At 36.5% G+C, this 16181-nt stretch overlaps 1 protein-coding gene across 1 annotated transcript in view; it reads right to left on the bottom strand.

Moving 5' to 3' along the window:
• DYNC2H1 (dynein, cytoplasmic 2, heavy chain 1) overlaps positions 1 to 16181 on the bottom strand; it is a 305345-nt gene that overhangs the window by 262353 nt on the left and 26811 nt on the right. Inside the window, 12 exon segments of the mRNA XM_006773520.2 lie at positions 1837 to 1954; positions 2052 to 2184; positions 3761 to 4143; positions 5690 to 5860; positions 6012 to 6126; positions 6216 to 6371; positions 7315 to 7520; positions 8189 to 8338; positions 10826 to 10953; positions 11603 to 11718; positions 13495 to 13622; positions 16055 to 16181. The exon segment at positions 16055 to 16181 is cut by the window's right edge and continues 41 nt beyond it. Coding sequence (XP_006773583.1) covers positions 1837 to 1954; positions 2052 to 2184; positions 3761 to 4143; positions 5690 to 5860; positions 6012 to 6126; positions 6216 to 6371; positions 7315 to 7520; positions 8189 to 8338; positions 10826 to 10953; positions 11603 to 11718; positions 13495 to 13622; positions 16055 to 16181 — 1931 coding nt within the window.

Below are 16181 nucleotides of genomic sequence, written 5' to 3'. Positions count from 1 at the left end.
CAAACTGAAAAGCTTTTGAACAGCAAAAGAAACCATCAACAAAATGAAAAGAAAACCTACTGAGTAGACAAACATATTTGCCAATGATACATCTAAGAAGGGCATACTTTCCAAAATATATAAAGAACTTATACAGCTCAGCACCAGGAAAACAAACAACTCAATTAAAAAATGGATATAGGACCTGAATATACACCTCTCCAAAGAGGACATACAGATGGTCAAAATGTATATGAAAAAATGTTCAAAGTCATTGATCATCAGAGAGATGAAAATTAAAACAACAATGAGGTATCACCTCACACCTATCAGAATGGCTACCATCAACAAATTAACAAATGACAAGTGTTGGCAAGGATGTGGAGAAAAGGGAACCCTAGTACACTGCTAGTGGGAATGCAGACTGTGCAACCATTATGGAAAACATTATGGAACGTCCTCAAATAATTAAATATGGAACTGCTATTTGACCCAGTGATCCCTCTTATAGGAATATATCCTAAGAAACCCGAAGCACCCCTATGTTCATAGCAGCACAATTGACAATAGCTAAGATCTGGAAACAACCCAAGTGCTCATCAGTAAATGAGTGGATAAAAGAGTCGTAGTACATTTACACCATGGAATACTATGCAACTGTAAAAAAAGAAAAATTTCTTAACCTTTGAGACAGCATGAGGAACCTGGACAGTAACATGCTAAATGAAATAAGTTAGTAAGAGAAAGACAAGTATCCCATGATAGCACTCATATGTGGAATCTAAGTGACAAAATAAGCTGATGAACAAAGTGGATTCAGAGACAAGGAAGCATGGAACAGTGCAGAATCTCAGAGGGAAGGCAGGGGAGGTAATCTGTCCTTCTGTCCCAGAAGGATGGGTGGGAGGTAATCAACCAAATACCTTGTATGCATATATGCATAACCCATGGACACAGACAATAGGGTGCTGAAGGCTTGGGCGTAGGGTTGGGGGTGGCCTGGAGGGGGTCAATGGGGGTAAAAAGGGAACATATGTAATACTTTCAACAATAAAGAATAATAAAAAAAAGTTATAACTTAAAAAGAAACTGGCAGTGAGCCAGATTTGGCCTGTGGGTCTATAATTTGCTGATCCCTAATTACAGGTAAAGATGATGAAAAATTTTTATTTGTTAAAGTTAATTTGAAAAATATGACTCTTTTCTTAAAAAAATGAAATATTTTAAGAAAAAAATAATCATCATTATTTTTGCAGCAAAGCAATTCCATTTGCAATTATCCAACAAAACTGATTCAACAATGTCAAAGAATATGGCACTATTACTCTATACTTTTTTTCAAGTAATCTTACCTATTTCCATAGAGTGGTTATTATCTATATACAAATAACTCCTAAGTTTGCATCTCCATCCCAGGTATCTTTGCTGACAATAATTGCCTACTGAATATCTCCACTTGAATATCATTCAGATCTTGAACTCAGTAATGAAGGGACATGTTCTCCTTCACTTCCAAGCCTCTGCAGAACCTATTCCCTCTGCCTCCCTATCTTTCTTCTAGCTAACACCTACTAATATACATTCTTCAGTCTCAGGTTACAAGTCACCTTCTTTATGATGTCCCAAAACTGACCTAAATGCCTTCATAGATGCAGATATAATGCCATTTACTTATATTGACCATGGGAACTGTCATACTATATTTGTCAACTTACTAATTTAGCTCCCCTACTAAACTATAAGTTTTTTGTGTGTATGAGCTGTATTTTATTCAATAGTCTACCTAAGAGCCTAACATTATGTCTGGCAGATAGTTGAAACTCAATAAATATCGGTTGAATAAATGTTGAATCTTACCAGCAAACAGCTTCTTAAGGTGAGACTGAATTACTGAAGGATTGGTAGACTGGCCCAGTATTTCTAACAAGTCATCATCACCAATAAAATAAAATCTTGGAAATGCTGAGCGTTTTTCCTAATAAAAATAAAACAAAAAAAATAACCTTTTATTTTCAAAAAAATTACTGTTAAGTAGTTTACAATTTATTACATAAATATTAAAAAAAACATGCCTCCAAAAATTCATTTAATGATTTTTGACATCTTTGTAGCTGATCAAGTATTTTCAGTAGACAATTTCTGATTCCTGCATGAGTAGTTAACGTTGTAACTCTGTTGTCTTTCTTGATGTCAGTCATTATTGATCTAAGCAAAGAAAATAACAGTCATGTTCACATCTATTTTAACAGTTTTTGGCTGAAATATATTGAGATATTTATTAACCTGCTTAAAACAAACACAAACTAGAGATAACCCTATACAACACCAACACATAATTATGCTGCTAATAAATAATGCTAAAATTAATAATACCCCATTACCATTTTTAACCTCCCATACTGCAAATTCTTTCATTTCATTTATTCACTAAACAAACATTAAGCCCCACATCATGGAGCTATTAGGCTAGTGACAGAGAAAAACGTTAAATAATTTCTCATAACATTTCAATAAAGTCATAATAACTGCTAAAAAGGAAATTACAAAGTACTAGTAAAGTGGCTAATAGGCCAACTCTAATCTATGGCTTCTCGGAGGAAGTAATTTAAGCTGAGATGATGAATAAAAAGAGAAGTCGGTGATGACGAGGGAAACGTTTCTGGCAAAGATCCTGGAAAGCAGCTTGGAATGCCTAAGAAGCGACAGGCTCGAGGCACGAATGAGGAAAGGAGAACAGCACGAGAAAAGGTAGAGAAATGGACAGGGAGCAGATCATTTTTCATCCTTAGAGCAAAAGGAAACCATTTTAAAGTTTACTTAAAGCAACAAAGGAAAGAAATGATGAAACTTCACTTTTTAAAAAATTATTCTGGCTGTTGTATGAAAACCTTGTTAAGCAATGATAAGAACAAGTCAGAAGGTTAGGCAGTAGTCAAAGTTAGTGACAACAAAAGTGCTTTAGAATAAAATTTTAAAAGTAGAAATATAAAGGGCATATTAAACTATAGTAAGTGAATTAATTAATTGGGTTAAATTTGCTAATTTAATAGATTTGAAAAAGGCATGAGGTATCAAAGATGTCCATTCTATTTCTGCTTTGAGCCATTAGGTGGTACCATTTATTGACACAGAATCTGAATGAGAAAATATCTGTGGGAAAGGGATAAACTCATCATTTTAATTCTGATATTTCTCAGAAAAGAAATATGGGCTTAATATAGAAGTTGAGGAGACATCAGGAAATAAAAGGAGAAACTAGAGTGAGAAAAGAACCTAAGGCTGAAAGCTGGAGATGTCTACATCTCAATGTTTTGAGAGGGCTCAGCACTAGGAACTAGGAGCAGAACCAGAGAGACGAGCGGAAACAGGAGAGGACAGTGTCACAGAAGCCAAGGGAAAAAAAAAATTTGCTTAACTCTATTAAATACTAGTCAGAGATAAGAAAAATGCCCAATAAATTTACAATAGCAAAGTTGTGACTTGGTGACTCAAGGAAATTATATATATACACACACACATATATATACATATATATATATAGAAGAGAGAGAGAGAGAGAGAGAGAGAACAGAAACCAGTTCAAAAACCAGTTCAAAATAGTCCAGGAAGCACATGGCTGAATGAGAGAAAATAGCTGCTCAGAAATAGCTATATAACCATAGAGAAAGAATTGGAATATACAGATGATTCTAATAATGAAAAAGTAATTACTTGCATTAAACACCTTATAATATGAATAAAAAATGCCATATGTGTCTATGTCTTAGATAGTTGTACTGACCTAAAATCTTCATCCACTCTATTGAAGCGTGCCTGTTCTTTTGGCAATGCTCCACGGCCAAAAATGGGCTCCAAATACACCCACTTTCTCTGAATATGGTTTAAATTCTGCAGGTACTCATCTAACTGTGCAAGTTTTCTTTCCCAAATTGATACTTTATCTTCAAATCCTTTATAATAAGGAGAATCCTTTAAGGACTGAAGAAGGCATCTATTATCTCCAACTTGATTTACTATATCTTTCCAGTCTTTAATCAGCTTGATGGTTCGTTTTTGGCTGTCTTCATAATCAGTCAATGTAAACACTGCTCCAACTCCCCAAAGATCAAGTTCACGTAAAGCTTCTCTGATTGTAACTTCACCATGTGCCCGACTATTTAAATCCTATTTAACACAAAATATCCATGTTTATTACTTCAACATTAATTATCACATAAATAAATTGTAAGAAGTCTAATTTATAAGATGATATATTTTTCAGTGGATATATTTTAGAGGGTAAAAGAGAATTACTGGCTAATGTATCCATGAATATCAGATACAAAGTACCCAGGTTCACATGGTTAAAGTTCTGCACCTTATGTTTTCCACTTCTAAACAAGAAAAACAGAAAATTCAAGCATCGCCCTAACTGGTTTGGCTCAGTGGGTAGAGCATCGGCCTGCAAACTGAAGGGTCCCAGGTTCAATTCCAGTCAAGGGCATATGCCCAGGTTGTAGGCTCCAGCCCAATAGGCAGGAGGCAGCCAATCCATGATTCTCTCTCATCACTGATGTTTCTATCTCTCTCCTCCTCTCCTACCTCTATGAAATCAATAAAAAAAAAATTTTTAAAGAAAATTCAAGCATCCATCACAAAATACAAAACAATCTGATTTAAAGTTTTGCATGCCTCAGACATTGTATATAACTTAAGTGTAAATTCTGATACATCTAAAGTGATTAGCAACCATCCTGATTTATCTTCTACAGTAGTTGCATTTATAACCTCATGAATATCTAAATATGTTCCAGGGTTATCAACAAACATACATTTTAGATAGGAAATAGATCAATTTGACATCAGGAGTCCTTTTATTTTTATACTAGAGGCCCAGTGCACGAATTTGTGCACAGGTAGGGTCTCTCGGCCTGGCCAGCAATCGAGGCCTATCAGGGGGCTGGCCAGCCAAGGTAAGGAATCCCGGGAAGTTGGCCAGCTGGCTACTCGATAGGGACCTATCAGTGGGGACAGTCAGCAGGGGGGAGGGGCTGCGGGAGGTTGACTGTAGGAGCACACTGACCACCAGGGGGCAGCTCATGCATTGAGCATCTGCCCCCTGGTGGTCAGTGCACGTCATAGTGACTGGCTGACTGGTCGTTCAGTCATAATGGTCACTTAGGCTTTTATATATATATAGATAGATTGAATGGGCAGAACAAAACATAGAAAGTCTGCCATTTATGATAGAATTATGACAAGTTTTACTTTTCCACTGAGCCAAACCGGTTAGGGCGACAAGTTTTACTTTTACCTGAAACCTTTTCTAAATCTGAGTGGCAAATTGGCTGTAGGTTTGACTATTAATTTTTGTATCCTTTACCTTTTGTTTATAATATATCTCATGACTTTAAATGTATTACATGTAAAATAATTCGTATTTATTTATTTTCTTATTAAAGCTGACTCCCTTTTTAAAGTAAGACATTTTTATTTCATATATTTTCTCTCAAATAAGAGGTTTATATTATTGTTTCTATACTCTCATATACAGTGCTAGATATATTCAGATGTATTGCTACTGAAAGAATGATGGAATAATGGAACATTGTCACTACTTAAAGGGAAGAAAAAAATTTAACTTGCTTTTTTATTAAATAACCAAATATAAAGCAAAATCACATGCTAAAAAAGGTCGGATATGTAAGATATTTATGAAAGTGATTCTTACTTTAAGGTCTGAAGCTTTGGCAACAATTGTATCAGCTACTCGGAGAAGATCACCAAACAGTAATTTCTCTAGACTAGTCCCCCTAGGAAGGCCAAGTAGACGAAAAAGGTCAAGCCAATGGTCTGGAGAAAGATGTTCCCCTCGCACATATTTCAAGATAGGAATTACCATCTGTTAAAAAAGGAAAAAAAAAGATGCATGTATACATATATGAGCAAAATGCAAATTTGTATTTACTCTTAGGTATAAAAATTTAATTATTCATCTTGTTACTACATAATAAAAAGATAATTTTTAAATAGAATGAATAAAACTATCTTACTTTATATTTGTCAACTTCTGATTGTAATTTCACTGTCATTACTGAATGTTCTTCAGCTTTTCTTAATCTGTCATGCCAAGTCATCAAAAATTCCTCAAACAGATATGTCTTAGTCCTATAAAATACCAGAAACACACCTTAAAACTTGCATCCCAAAAAGCACTACCAAATCATAAAAATCTAAATATTATTTATGAATCAAACCGAAAAGTAATCCAATCTTCATTGGCCATTTCCTGAAATCCTTGCTGAAACTCCTCATAAAGAGCCCAAATTTGTGCACAGCTCTCAATGTCTTTAGAAATGCTGTATGCCAAAGAGAAGTTGGGCTCTTCTAGTCCAAAATGCTGGCAATCATCACTATTAAAAAATAATGAAATATAATTAAATTTTAAAAGAAGGAAAATTGTTAAATATCATTATTTAACTGTATTCCCTGAGTGTTTGTGTGTGTGTGTGTGTGTGTGTGTGTAAGCTTGTGTGTTTGATAATGGAGGTACACAGTAGGAGACTATGCCAACTTGACCTGAGAATTAAAGTTGGCATGAGCTTTTACTTAGGCATGATCTTTTCTAAATTCATTAATATGCATTTTTTACAAGGGAGTCAAAGCAAAGTTGGTAACATATAAATATATTTTGTGTGCATTATATGTTATGTAATATGTAATTTACATTCATAATTGTATATATTTACGGATTAATATGAGAATATTCTCAATTGAAAGGGTTAGCTTTTAGAATATAAGATATCCTTCATTTAATTGGTGTAAAACCATTTAATAAATGTGATACTAAAACTTCTACTCACCTATGAAAGCAATTAGTTTAGGCTACATTTGCCTAAATAATCAAAAATAAAACAATGCTCAAATTTAATACTTTATATCATTATAACATAACACAATAAAGTTTTAATTTGAGGTCTCTTTTTATTATTTTACTAGGTTCATTTTTTTCCTCTGAGCCCTAAAGTAATTTACCATTCATTTTATATATTCCTTTAAAAAAAATGAGATCACAGAAAGTAAGTATTCCAACTCCCTACTTTAACTTTTCAATAAATTTAATTTTCTGTTCTATTTTTAGACCTAAGCAGAATTTGCTTTTCTTTTAGTATCCTTTTATAATCTAACCGCAACTCCTAGGGAAGCAGTAGCATGATCACTTATTATTTGTATCTTAAACTATTGAAATTTATAAGGGAAGACATAAAGATAACAGATATAAGAAAATTACTAACTTAATATATGCTTTTTTTCAAATGTGTACTATCAATTTTAAAGAAAGAAAAAAAAACATACACCAGCTTTTTTCTTATGACTTCAAGATCATCAAACTCAACTTTCTTCTCTTTTATTAACTTTGCACTTTCATCGAGGGTATTTTGCTGGCCAGTGTCAATAACATCATCGCCGGGCTTTAGTTGGTCCCAACGAGCTTTAAATTTTTCCAATTCTTGATAATAGATCTGAAGACATGATTTCACATTTCCTTTCATCACTTCAATCTACAAGCCAACAGAGTTTATATAACTTAATTCAGAGTAAAATCTCACTTTATTTTCACATTTTTATTTCTATTTTCTATTTAAGTAAAAAATATCAATACTAACATTTCAAATGATTTTTAATTAATTCAAGTGTAAAAAAATAATTCAGATGCATAAAATTAGACCACAAATTTAAATTAAGAGATAGTCCACAAACATCATTAGGAAATCATTCATGTGATTAACAGCACCCACTAGCAAAAAGCTAATGTGATTTAAAAAAAAAAAAAAAAGGTTGTTTAATGAGTGCCAGTTGTTCTACCTGAGGGCCTTTCCCAATCTCCCATACAGCTAAAGGGCATAAGACTAAATTCTGGTCAATGGGATATGAGTGCAATAGATATGTGCAACGTCCAGGCTGTACCCTTAACAGATACCATACACAGCAGTAAACAAATTAACTCATAAGAAAGTATAAAAATAACATTACATGTATTCTTGAGTGGCAGGAAGTGAAGATAAACTACGTGAAAAGATCATCATAAAGTGTTTCATTATATAGAAATACTGAGGGACGTCAATTTAATCAGCAATATAAAATTCTTATAAACTTGAACTGCAATGCAAGAAATCTTGTGAGAAAAAACTAAGTTTCCATTTCATCAAAATGACTAAAAGGATCTGACCTGATCTTTAATCATAAGTTGGTGGCTTTCCATCATCAGCTCAAATTTATCCCACTTAGCCTTCAGGCTGCTGATTGTTTCTAACCCTCCGCCGGCAACCGTTCGCAAAAGTCTGTTTTTATCTTCAGCTTCTTGAAATAAAGGCAAAATCTAAAGGTCAAAGAAGTGAAAAAAATCACGTTTTTAATTCCATTCATTTTAATTTTTGTTTCATGATTTGCTTTTTAAAAATCAAGATTTGCTTTTAAATAATTTGTTAAATTACTGGATATAAAGTTTATAATGTTTATTTATTATTATTATTATATACAAACTCAACCAAGACAGCCTGACATTAGAAATTTAAAAAGTAGAATAAAAGTGGTAACATAAGGCTGAATAAAACTGTAAATCCATAAAGATAATAATATAGCTGTTCAAAGTAGAATTCTTATTATAAATGTTGCATACATAAGAAAATGCTAAAAAGATTTCTTAAAAAACTGAAATTAGTGATTACCTAAGAATATAAGTTATTTAAATGTCCTACTTAATAAGGAAAGAAAAGCCCTGAAAAAAGGTACTTAAGAAACTGACAACTGAAGAAGTAAAATCAAGCTCCTGCATTCTGTTTCTACTCGAAATGTCCTGAGTCGTGTACAGTTAGCAGTTTGTTCAATGGTCCAGGTATAGGAATAGGTGCCAAACTGCTTGAACTGATTAAGTCTTTTAAAGCACTATAAAACAAGTGTCCTATAAATTAATACTGTACTTTTACTAATTAACAAAGCAATAATATCCATAGAAGGATTTTTTAAATCACTGTGCTTACATAATAGACAATATTTGCTTAGAATGATCTGCCTCGAAATCTCAGCCTGGTTTGTTTGCTGCTTATTTCCCAGGTCTCAGTTCAGAAGTCATCTGTCTGAGAAGGTCTCTCATGACCACCTACCCAGTTGAGCATGCTTGCTCTTTTACTTCTCTTGCTCCTCCTCCCCATTTTCTCCTCTCCCTCTTCTTCTCCCTTTCCCTCTCCCCTCTCTTCCCCCACACATGAATGTGCATTCCATGAGAACAGAGCATGTTCACAGCTGCAATCCCTACTCCTAGCACAAACCCTGGAATACATCTAGTGACCCATACATATCTGTCAAATAAGCAAATGAGTGAGTGCCTCTGTGCTTTCACTAACTGCCACTCTTCATAATTCCATTCTTTCTTTAGGTAATTCCTTCTACTAGACAAATACATTGTTTTATTTGCCTTTAAACCCTCATTTATACCATTAAGCCTTATATATCATAAAAAATGTTGTAATCCCTCCCACCATGAAGATATATTACTTTACTTACCCTTAAACTCTCAATTTTAAGTCTAACACATAGTAGGGACACATAAAATTTGTATTCTGATTTGAATTATTTCTCCTCCTTCCTCTAATATAACTAAAATCATCCATAATAAGTTTTATAAGACTTTGGCTTGCCTCTTCTGGACTCTACCTTTCTGGATATGTTGTTATAAATCTTTACCACTCTGTTATCTTTGTCTCTAATTATGAGCTCCTCCATTGTATGTGTGTGTTTCTCATTCAGCTCTCACTTTACACTTTACCATGCTAAAATTACAACCCTTGAAGTAGCAGCATAAATTATTTAAATTTAGTCTTACTCTAATATGCCACATCATAAAATAAACTGCAAAATTTTTCTGAAGCCAATAATAAGCATTTTTTCATTGTTGACAGTATTACATATGTCCCCCATTTTCCTCCTCTACCCAGCCCGTAACCCACCCCAGGCCTTTAGCACACTGTAGTCTGTGTCCAAGGTCTATGCATATCTACACTAATAAAAGAGAAACATGCAAATTGGTGTCACTGTGCTACACCCACCAGCCAATCAGGATGAGTATGCAAATTAACCCAACAAATATGGCAGTCAATTTGCATATGCAGGCACAGAGCAAAGACTGAAGGCTCTGCCCAAGCGAAGACAACTGAAGACTGAAGATGACTGAAGAGGCTTGCCTTCTCCGCTGCGGCCAGAGAGAAGGCCTGGGTCCTGGGTGCCGGAGGAAAACCGGTGCCAGCAGCCAGGGGAAGGAAGGCCTATTGCACGAATCTCTTCATGCAACGGGCCTCTAGTATGCATATAAGTTCTTTCATTAATCTCTTCCAGCCCCCTTATGGCCTGGCCTGCCGGGATTGGGCTGAAACCGCTCTCCGACATCCCCCAAGGGGTCCTGGATTGCAAGAGGGTGCTGGCCAGGCCGAGGGACCTCACTGGTGCACAATTGGGGCTGGGGAGGGACCGCAGGAGGGCTCCAGGGTACGTCTGGCCCATCTCGCCCAGGCTCGATCACCTGGACCCCAGCAGCAAGCTAACCTACTGGTCAGAGCATCTGCCCCCTGGTGGTCAGCGTGCATTATAGCAACTGGTCCAACAGTCGAACAGTTGGACACTTAGCATATTAGGCTTTTATTATATAGGATAATATCACGTGTCCAATCATGAGCTAACCATTTGGACTAGATTAAATGGACGTCATTATAATATTGAAATTATATGCTATTTCGAAATTGCCACAAAAAATACCTAATTTAAACATCTCCAGTAAATAAGATAAATTTTAAACTTTCTTTGTAATTCTCACCTGTGGCTTCTGTTCTTGTAGCTTACTATACTGCACATTTGCATTACCTATCTCTTCCACAGACTGGGGCATAACTGATAAGACTTCCATAGCTTCACTGACAAATGCATCAATTTCATGTAAATGAGCTGAATAGGTAACATTAAAATATAAGAAATGTTATTACCAACAAAAATATTCATTTACATAATTTCTAAATCAAGAAGAATTAGAAATAATCTAATAATATACATTAAATCCTAAATTATAATTTGCTTTCATAAAACATAATTTCAAAATGTAGAATAAGCAAAGAAATTTCTTTTCATGAAAGTTGATTCACATTGTACTCTAAAATTTTGAGTAAAAAGTTAAAATATACTCATTCTTAGTAAATTTTACTCAAAATTAATAAATTTTTCAGTCTTTTAAATACTATGCAAAAATATCTCAGTTTAAAGAAAACAAGAAACAGTGTAATATGTTGTAAAATAGTAGTCATTTGAAGAATAAGAAGAAACACATTATAGCAGAATTATCTAGCTTTCTCAGTAACATATGTAACAAACTGATACTAGCTCAGACTCAAATATTAAAAATGCCTTCAATTTTTAGATCTCTTAGGAGTTGAACATGTATTGTACTGCTTTCTTAAAGTTATCATTTTAAGCACATTTCATTTCATAATACTTTCTATATCAGTTTTTATTTTAATTTTCACTGAGATTCATACTTCATAACTATTAAAGTACATGCCTCTATATATATAAAATTAAGTAAAAATAAAAATGTCTTTACCCTGGACAGACTTCTTCAAAGAAAGCACAAGCACATCAAATAACTTCTGGATGAGGTCATCAATCACAGTCTTCACAGGGCTACAATTAATATTTAAGCAGTCTACCTTGACAGCACTGGGAAATGCCAATGGACACATTTTAACATGAAAAAAAGTAATTAGAGAAAAAGACTCGCATTATAATATTATCATTCTGTGCAATACATTTTCAAATGCAACTCAAAAGTATTAGTATGATCTTTAAGCACATTTACATTTCATTTAGAAAAAATGCCTTATACATACTATTATGAGTTTTCATTTATTTTGTTATAATATTACAGGTTTGGGGGTTTTTAAAAATATTTTTATTGATTTCAGAGAGGAAGGGAGATGGAGGGAAATGGAAACATCAATGATGTCTACTGGGGATGGAGCCCACAACCCAGGCATGAGCCCTTGACCAGAATCGAACCCAGGACCCTTCAATCTGCAGGCTGGCGCTCTATCCACTGAGCCAAACCAGCTAGAGCTATAATATTACAGTTTTGATCATCCATCATGTTTATAAAAAAGGGAGCAATTACAAATTACTAATGTATGAACATGAATATATTTAAGTATTCACAAGATTTAATTGTCACAGCATGTAACATACATTTTTAAAATACTTATAAAATATATTCACTATTCTGCAAAGTATAAACAATAATGATAAGGGAAAGAAAATAAGGGTAGAAAGTGAATATAGATTATTAAACAAAAAATAACATTTATGCCTACCAAAATAACAAAAATATAATGAATTGTTAATTCATATGTTCAATTGTGTGGGCAAACAGTGCTCTCAGATTTATTGGCAATAGTATAAAAAATAGTATACCTATGCTATAGATAATGTAGTCAAAAATACTATAATTAGTATGTATGGTGTCAGTAGGTACTAGTTTTATGAGGGTGATTACTTTGTAAGTTATATAAATGTCTAATCACTGGGTTGTACACCAGAAGCTAATATAATCTTTTATATCAACAGTAATCAAATATTTTAAAACTATTTTTAAAAATTATAAAACAAATGCAGTATTTTAATAATCAGAAAAAATGGCATGTGTTTTTAAGAACACTAATTCTTTGCACGGTACTCTCAATGCAAATTTTAATGTTCTAAACAAACAGAGGTTGAATCAGACTTGTTCACCTGAGGAAAATCTCATATAAGGGCTAAATTATACAAAATTAACAAAAAAAGTCTGTCTTCTTCAACTTTTTACTACCATAGGACAAAATTCTACATGTTATAAATGCTCACTAAATACTTATAGAAAGAATAAAAAAATGAATTAATAAAAATGTTATTATCCTTTATAGATAATATATGCACAATTGAACATAGAGCTTATTATAAAGTGGTTCCAGTTATATGAATTTCAGATAGTGAGGGGGATATATTCTCAAGTAACTGGGTTATGGGATGCCCCTCTGAGGGTTTCCTCCACATTTAGGGCAATACTAGGTGCAGCACTATACTGTGTGCCTCCCACGGCATCTGGAAGGAAACAGAGCAGCACTAAAGCAGAGTCGAATGTCATTAGCTTTCTATCCTTTGCTGTGCTCTCAGCAGTAGCTTCTTAGCATTCTTAGACGGTGCCTACAAACATAAAATATTAGATCCTCATGCCAGATCCGTATAAAAGCCTCCTCCCCAATCTAGTCTACCCAAATATGTCCTGCCAACAGAGCCTCAGAAGAGAACCTTCTAGTGTCCGAAAGCCCTATTTAGATGATATTCAAGTGTCACAGCTGAGCTTGAGGTGTGAAACTGACTTGACTTCTTGCCACTAAGTGAAGAGAACTGTCCCATGGCAGAGCTGTTCTGGTACATAAGAACTATCACTTTAACTTCTAATACCTTGGAAGTCGTTCTACTTCTTTTCCTTTTATTTTCAGTGCTTTAAAATTTTTTTCCCAATCATGAACAGTAGAAAGATGCTTTTCCACTAGAGCTTCCATATCAACTTGCCCAATTATAATCCATTCCTAAGAATGAAAAATATCATTAAAAAAATAGCACTAATAAATTAACATTTTAAAGTTATGGTCCAACTATTAATATATATTAAGGTCGAATCAATAAAAAGCGACAAATGTAATTGTAAGTAAATTTCAACTTAAGTATGTAAATACAATCATTACTATGCATCTAAATAATGACAAGGAAAACATCTACACTAATAAAAGACGAATATGCTAATTACCATACCTTTGCTACACCCAAGCCACGCTCACCAGCCAATCAGAGCGACTATGTGCAAATTAACCCAACCAAGATGGCGGCCGGAAGCCACGGAACTGGAGCAAGCAGGAGGCTTGGTTGCCCCAGCGATGAAGAAAGCCAAGCTTCCCGCCCACCCTGGCTGGCTGTGGCCTCAGCAAAAGGCAACAAAGTTTCAATTACAGAAGCTAAATAAATCCCAGATCCCTGCTTCCAGCCAGCCTCCACTGGGAGCTTGGGTGGCTGGGGCCTGTGGCCAGCCTGCAAACAGCCATCAGCCCCTCACCCAGGCTGGCCACACCCTCATGGGGTGAGGGTCCCTGCTCGGGGGCTTGGCCAACCTGCTAATAGCCATCAGCCCCTCACCCAGGATGGCCACACCCTCATGGGGTGAGGGACCCTGCTAGGGGGCTTGGCCAGCCTGTAAACAGGCATCAGCCCCTCACCTAGACTGGCTAGGCACCCCAGCAGGACCCCCCACCCCAAAGAGAGTATGGCCAGCCTGAAAACGGCCCTCAGCCCCTCACCCAGGCTGGCGAGGCACCCCAGTGAGGACTCCCAACTGACTGGCTAGGCACCCCAGCAGGACCCCCCACCCCAAAGAGGGTATGGCCAGCCTGAAAACGGCCCTCAGCCCCTCACCCAGGCTGGCCAGGCACCCCAGGGAGGACCCCCATCCTGAAGGGGCTGTGGCCAGCCTGCAAACAGCCATCAGCCCTCACCAAGCTGTCCAGGCACCCCAGCAGGACCGCCCTCCGTGAAAGGGGTGTAGCCAGCCTGAAAACAGCCTTCAGCCCCTCACCCAGGCTGGCCTGGCACCCCAGCGGGACCCCCACCCTGATCTGGGACACCGATGGACATCCTCCAAGGGCTCCCAGGCTGCCAGAGGGATGTCTGACTGCCAGCTTAGGCCCAATCCCCCGGGGAGCGAGCCTAAGCCAGCAGTTGGTCATTCCCTGAGGGGTCCCAGACGGCTAGAGGGCACAGGCCGGGCTGAGGGACCCTCCTAAGTGCACAACATTTTGTGCACCAGGCCTCTAGTCTAAATATATAAAAGCCTAAGAGACCGATCAACCATTTAACCCATCGCTATGACGTGCACTGACCACCAGTGTCTACTCAATAGAGGAGATGTCCCCTGGTGGTCAGTGGGCTCCCACAGCGGGAGTGCCACTCAACTGACTGACGGGTGCCAAATGCTGGGCTCACAGCTGACGAGTGTGGCTGCATAAGCCTCTCCAGCCTCCACAGCAGCGCGCTACTGAGCAGTGGTGGTGGCAGGTGCAGTGGGGCCAGGGTGAGCGGGAGCAGCGCAACGCCCAGGCCAGGCTCAGGCTCCTCCCAGGCTGCCTGCCGCTTCGTGCACTACTACATCCCTCCGAGGATGTCAGACTGCCGTTTTCTGCCTGATCTGCGGGGATCGGGCCGAAACCGGCAGTCTGACATCCCCCGAGGGGTCCCAGATTGCAAGAGAGCACAGGCCAGGCTTAGGGACCCTACCAGTGCCTGAACTGTGCACCTGGCCTCTAGTGACAATATAAAAATAGAGTGATCATAAAACTTTGTTGAAGAGACCGAAAAAACCCTTTCTTTATATTCTCTTATCAAATTTGATGTATACTAAGATAGACTCACTACTTTTAAGCCAAGAGCCACTCCGAGCTTCAAATCTGAAAGTATTCATACTCAATTCATTCTAGAAATTTAAAATGCAGAAGCATTGCAGTGGCAGTTAAAAACTGGTTGAATTCCTAGTCATAGCCTTAGGATGCAATTGGGATTTATCTTTAGTTAGTAGGAATAATTCACTAAAACAAAAGCAAAATGTTTAATCATATCATCTCAATTTCATTAACTTCGAAGGCCTCCCTCCATGAATTGCTCTTGTTCTAAAGAATGAAGAAAATGATATATTTCCCTAAAAGGAATTAAAATTGGCACAACAGAGTCATGACACATTCCAAGTTGACAGAACAATTTTTTAAGAAGCTACTTTCTCAATCTTCTAATAGTCATGATATAAATCATCTGTGGCATAAACCTACCCTGTATAAGAAACCGTAAGCCCAGCTTTCTGGTTTTCGATATTTTTATTTTATATCACACAATGCAAACTATTGGTTTGTATATGTAATACTAATTCAACCAACCAGGTGAAATATTATAACAGAAAGATGAAAAATGACATGTTCCATACCTTATGTTGGTGTAAAACAGCCGACAATCTCCTAAACAAATCTTCTGCTTTTCTGAAAATAGTCAAAAATCCACTTGCATTTCTATCAATCATAATAGAAAAAATAGACTCATCTCCTGCCTCACCC

The sequence above is a fragment of the Myotis davidii genome, unplaced genomic scaffold (genome assembly GCF_000327345.1).
Source record: "Myotis davidii unplaced genomic scaffold, ASM32734v1 scaffold1025, whole genome shotgun sequence".
Taxonomy (NCBI): domain Eukaryota; kingdom Metazoa; phylum Chordata; class Mammalia; order Chiroptera; family Vespertilionidae; genus Myotis; species Myotis davidii.
Note: the sequence above shows the minus strand (reverse complement) of the source record. Positions and strands in the feature narration are given on the sequence as shown.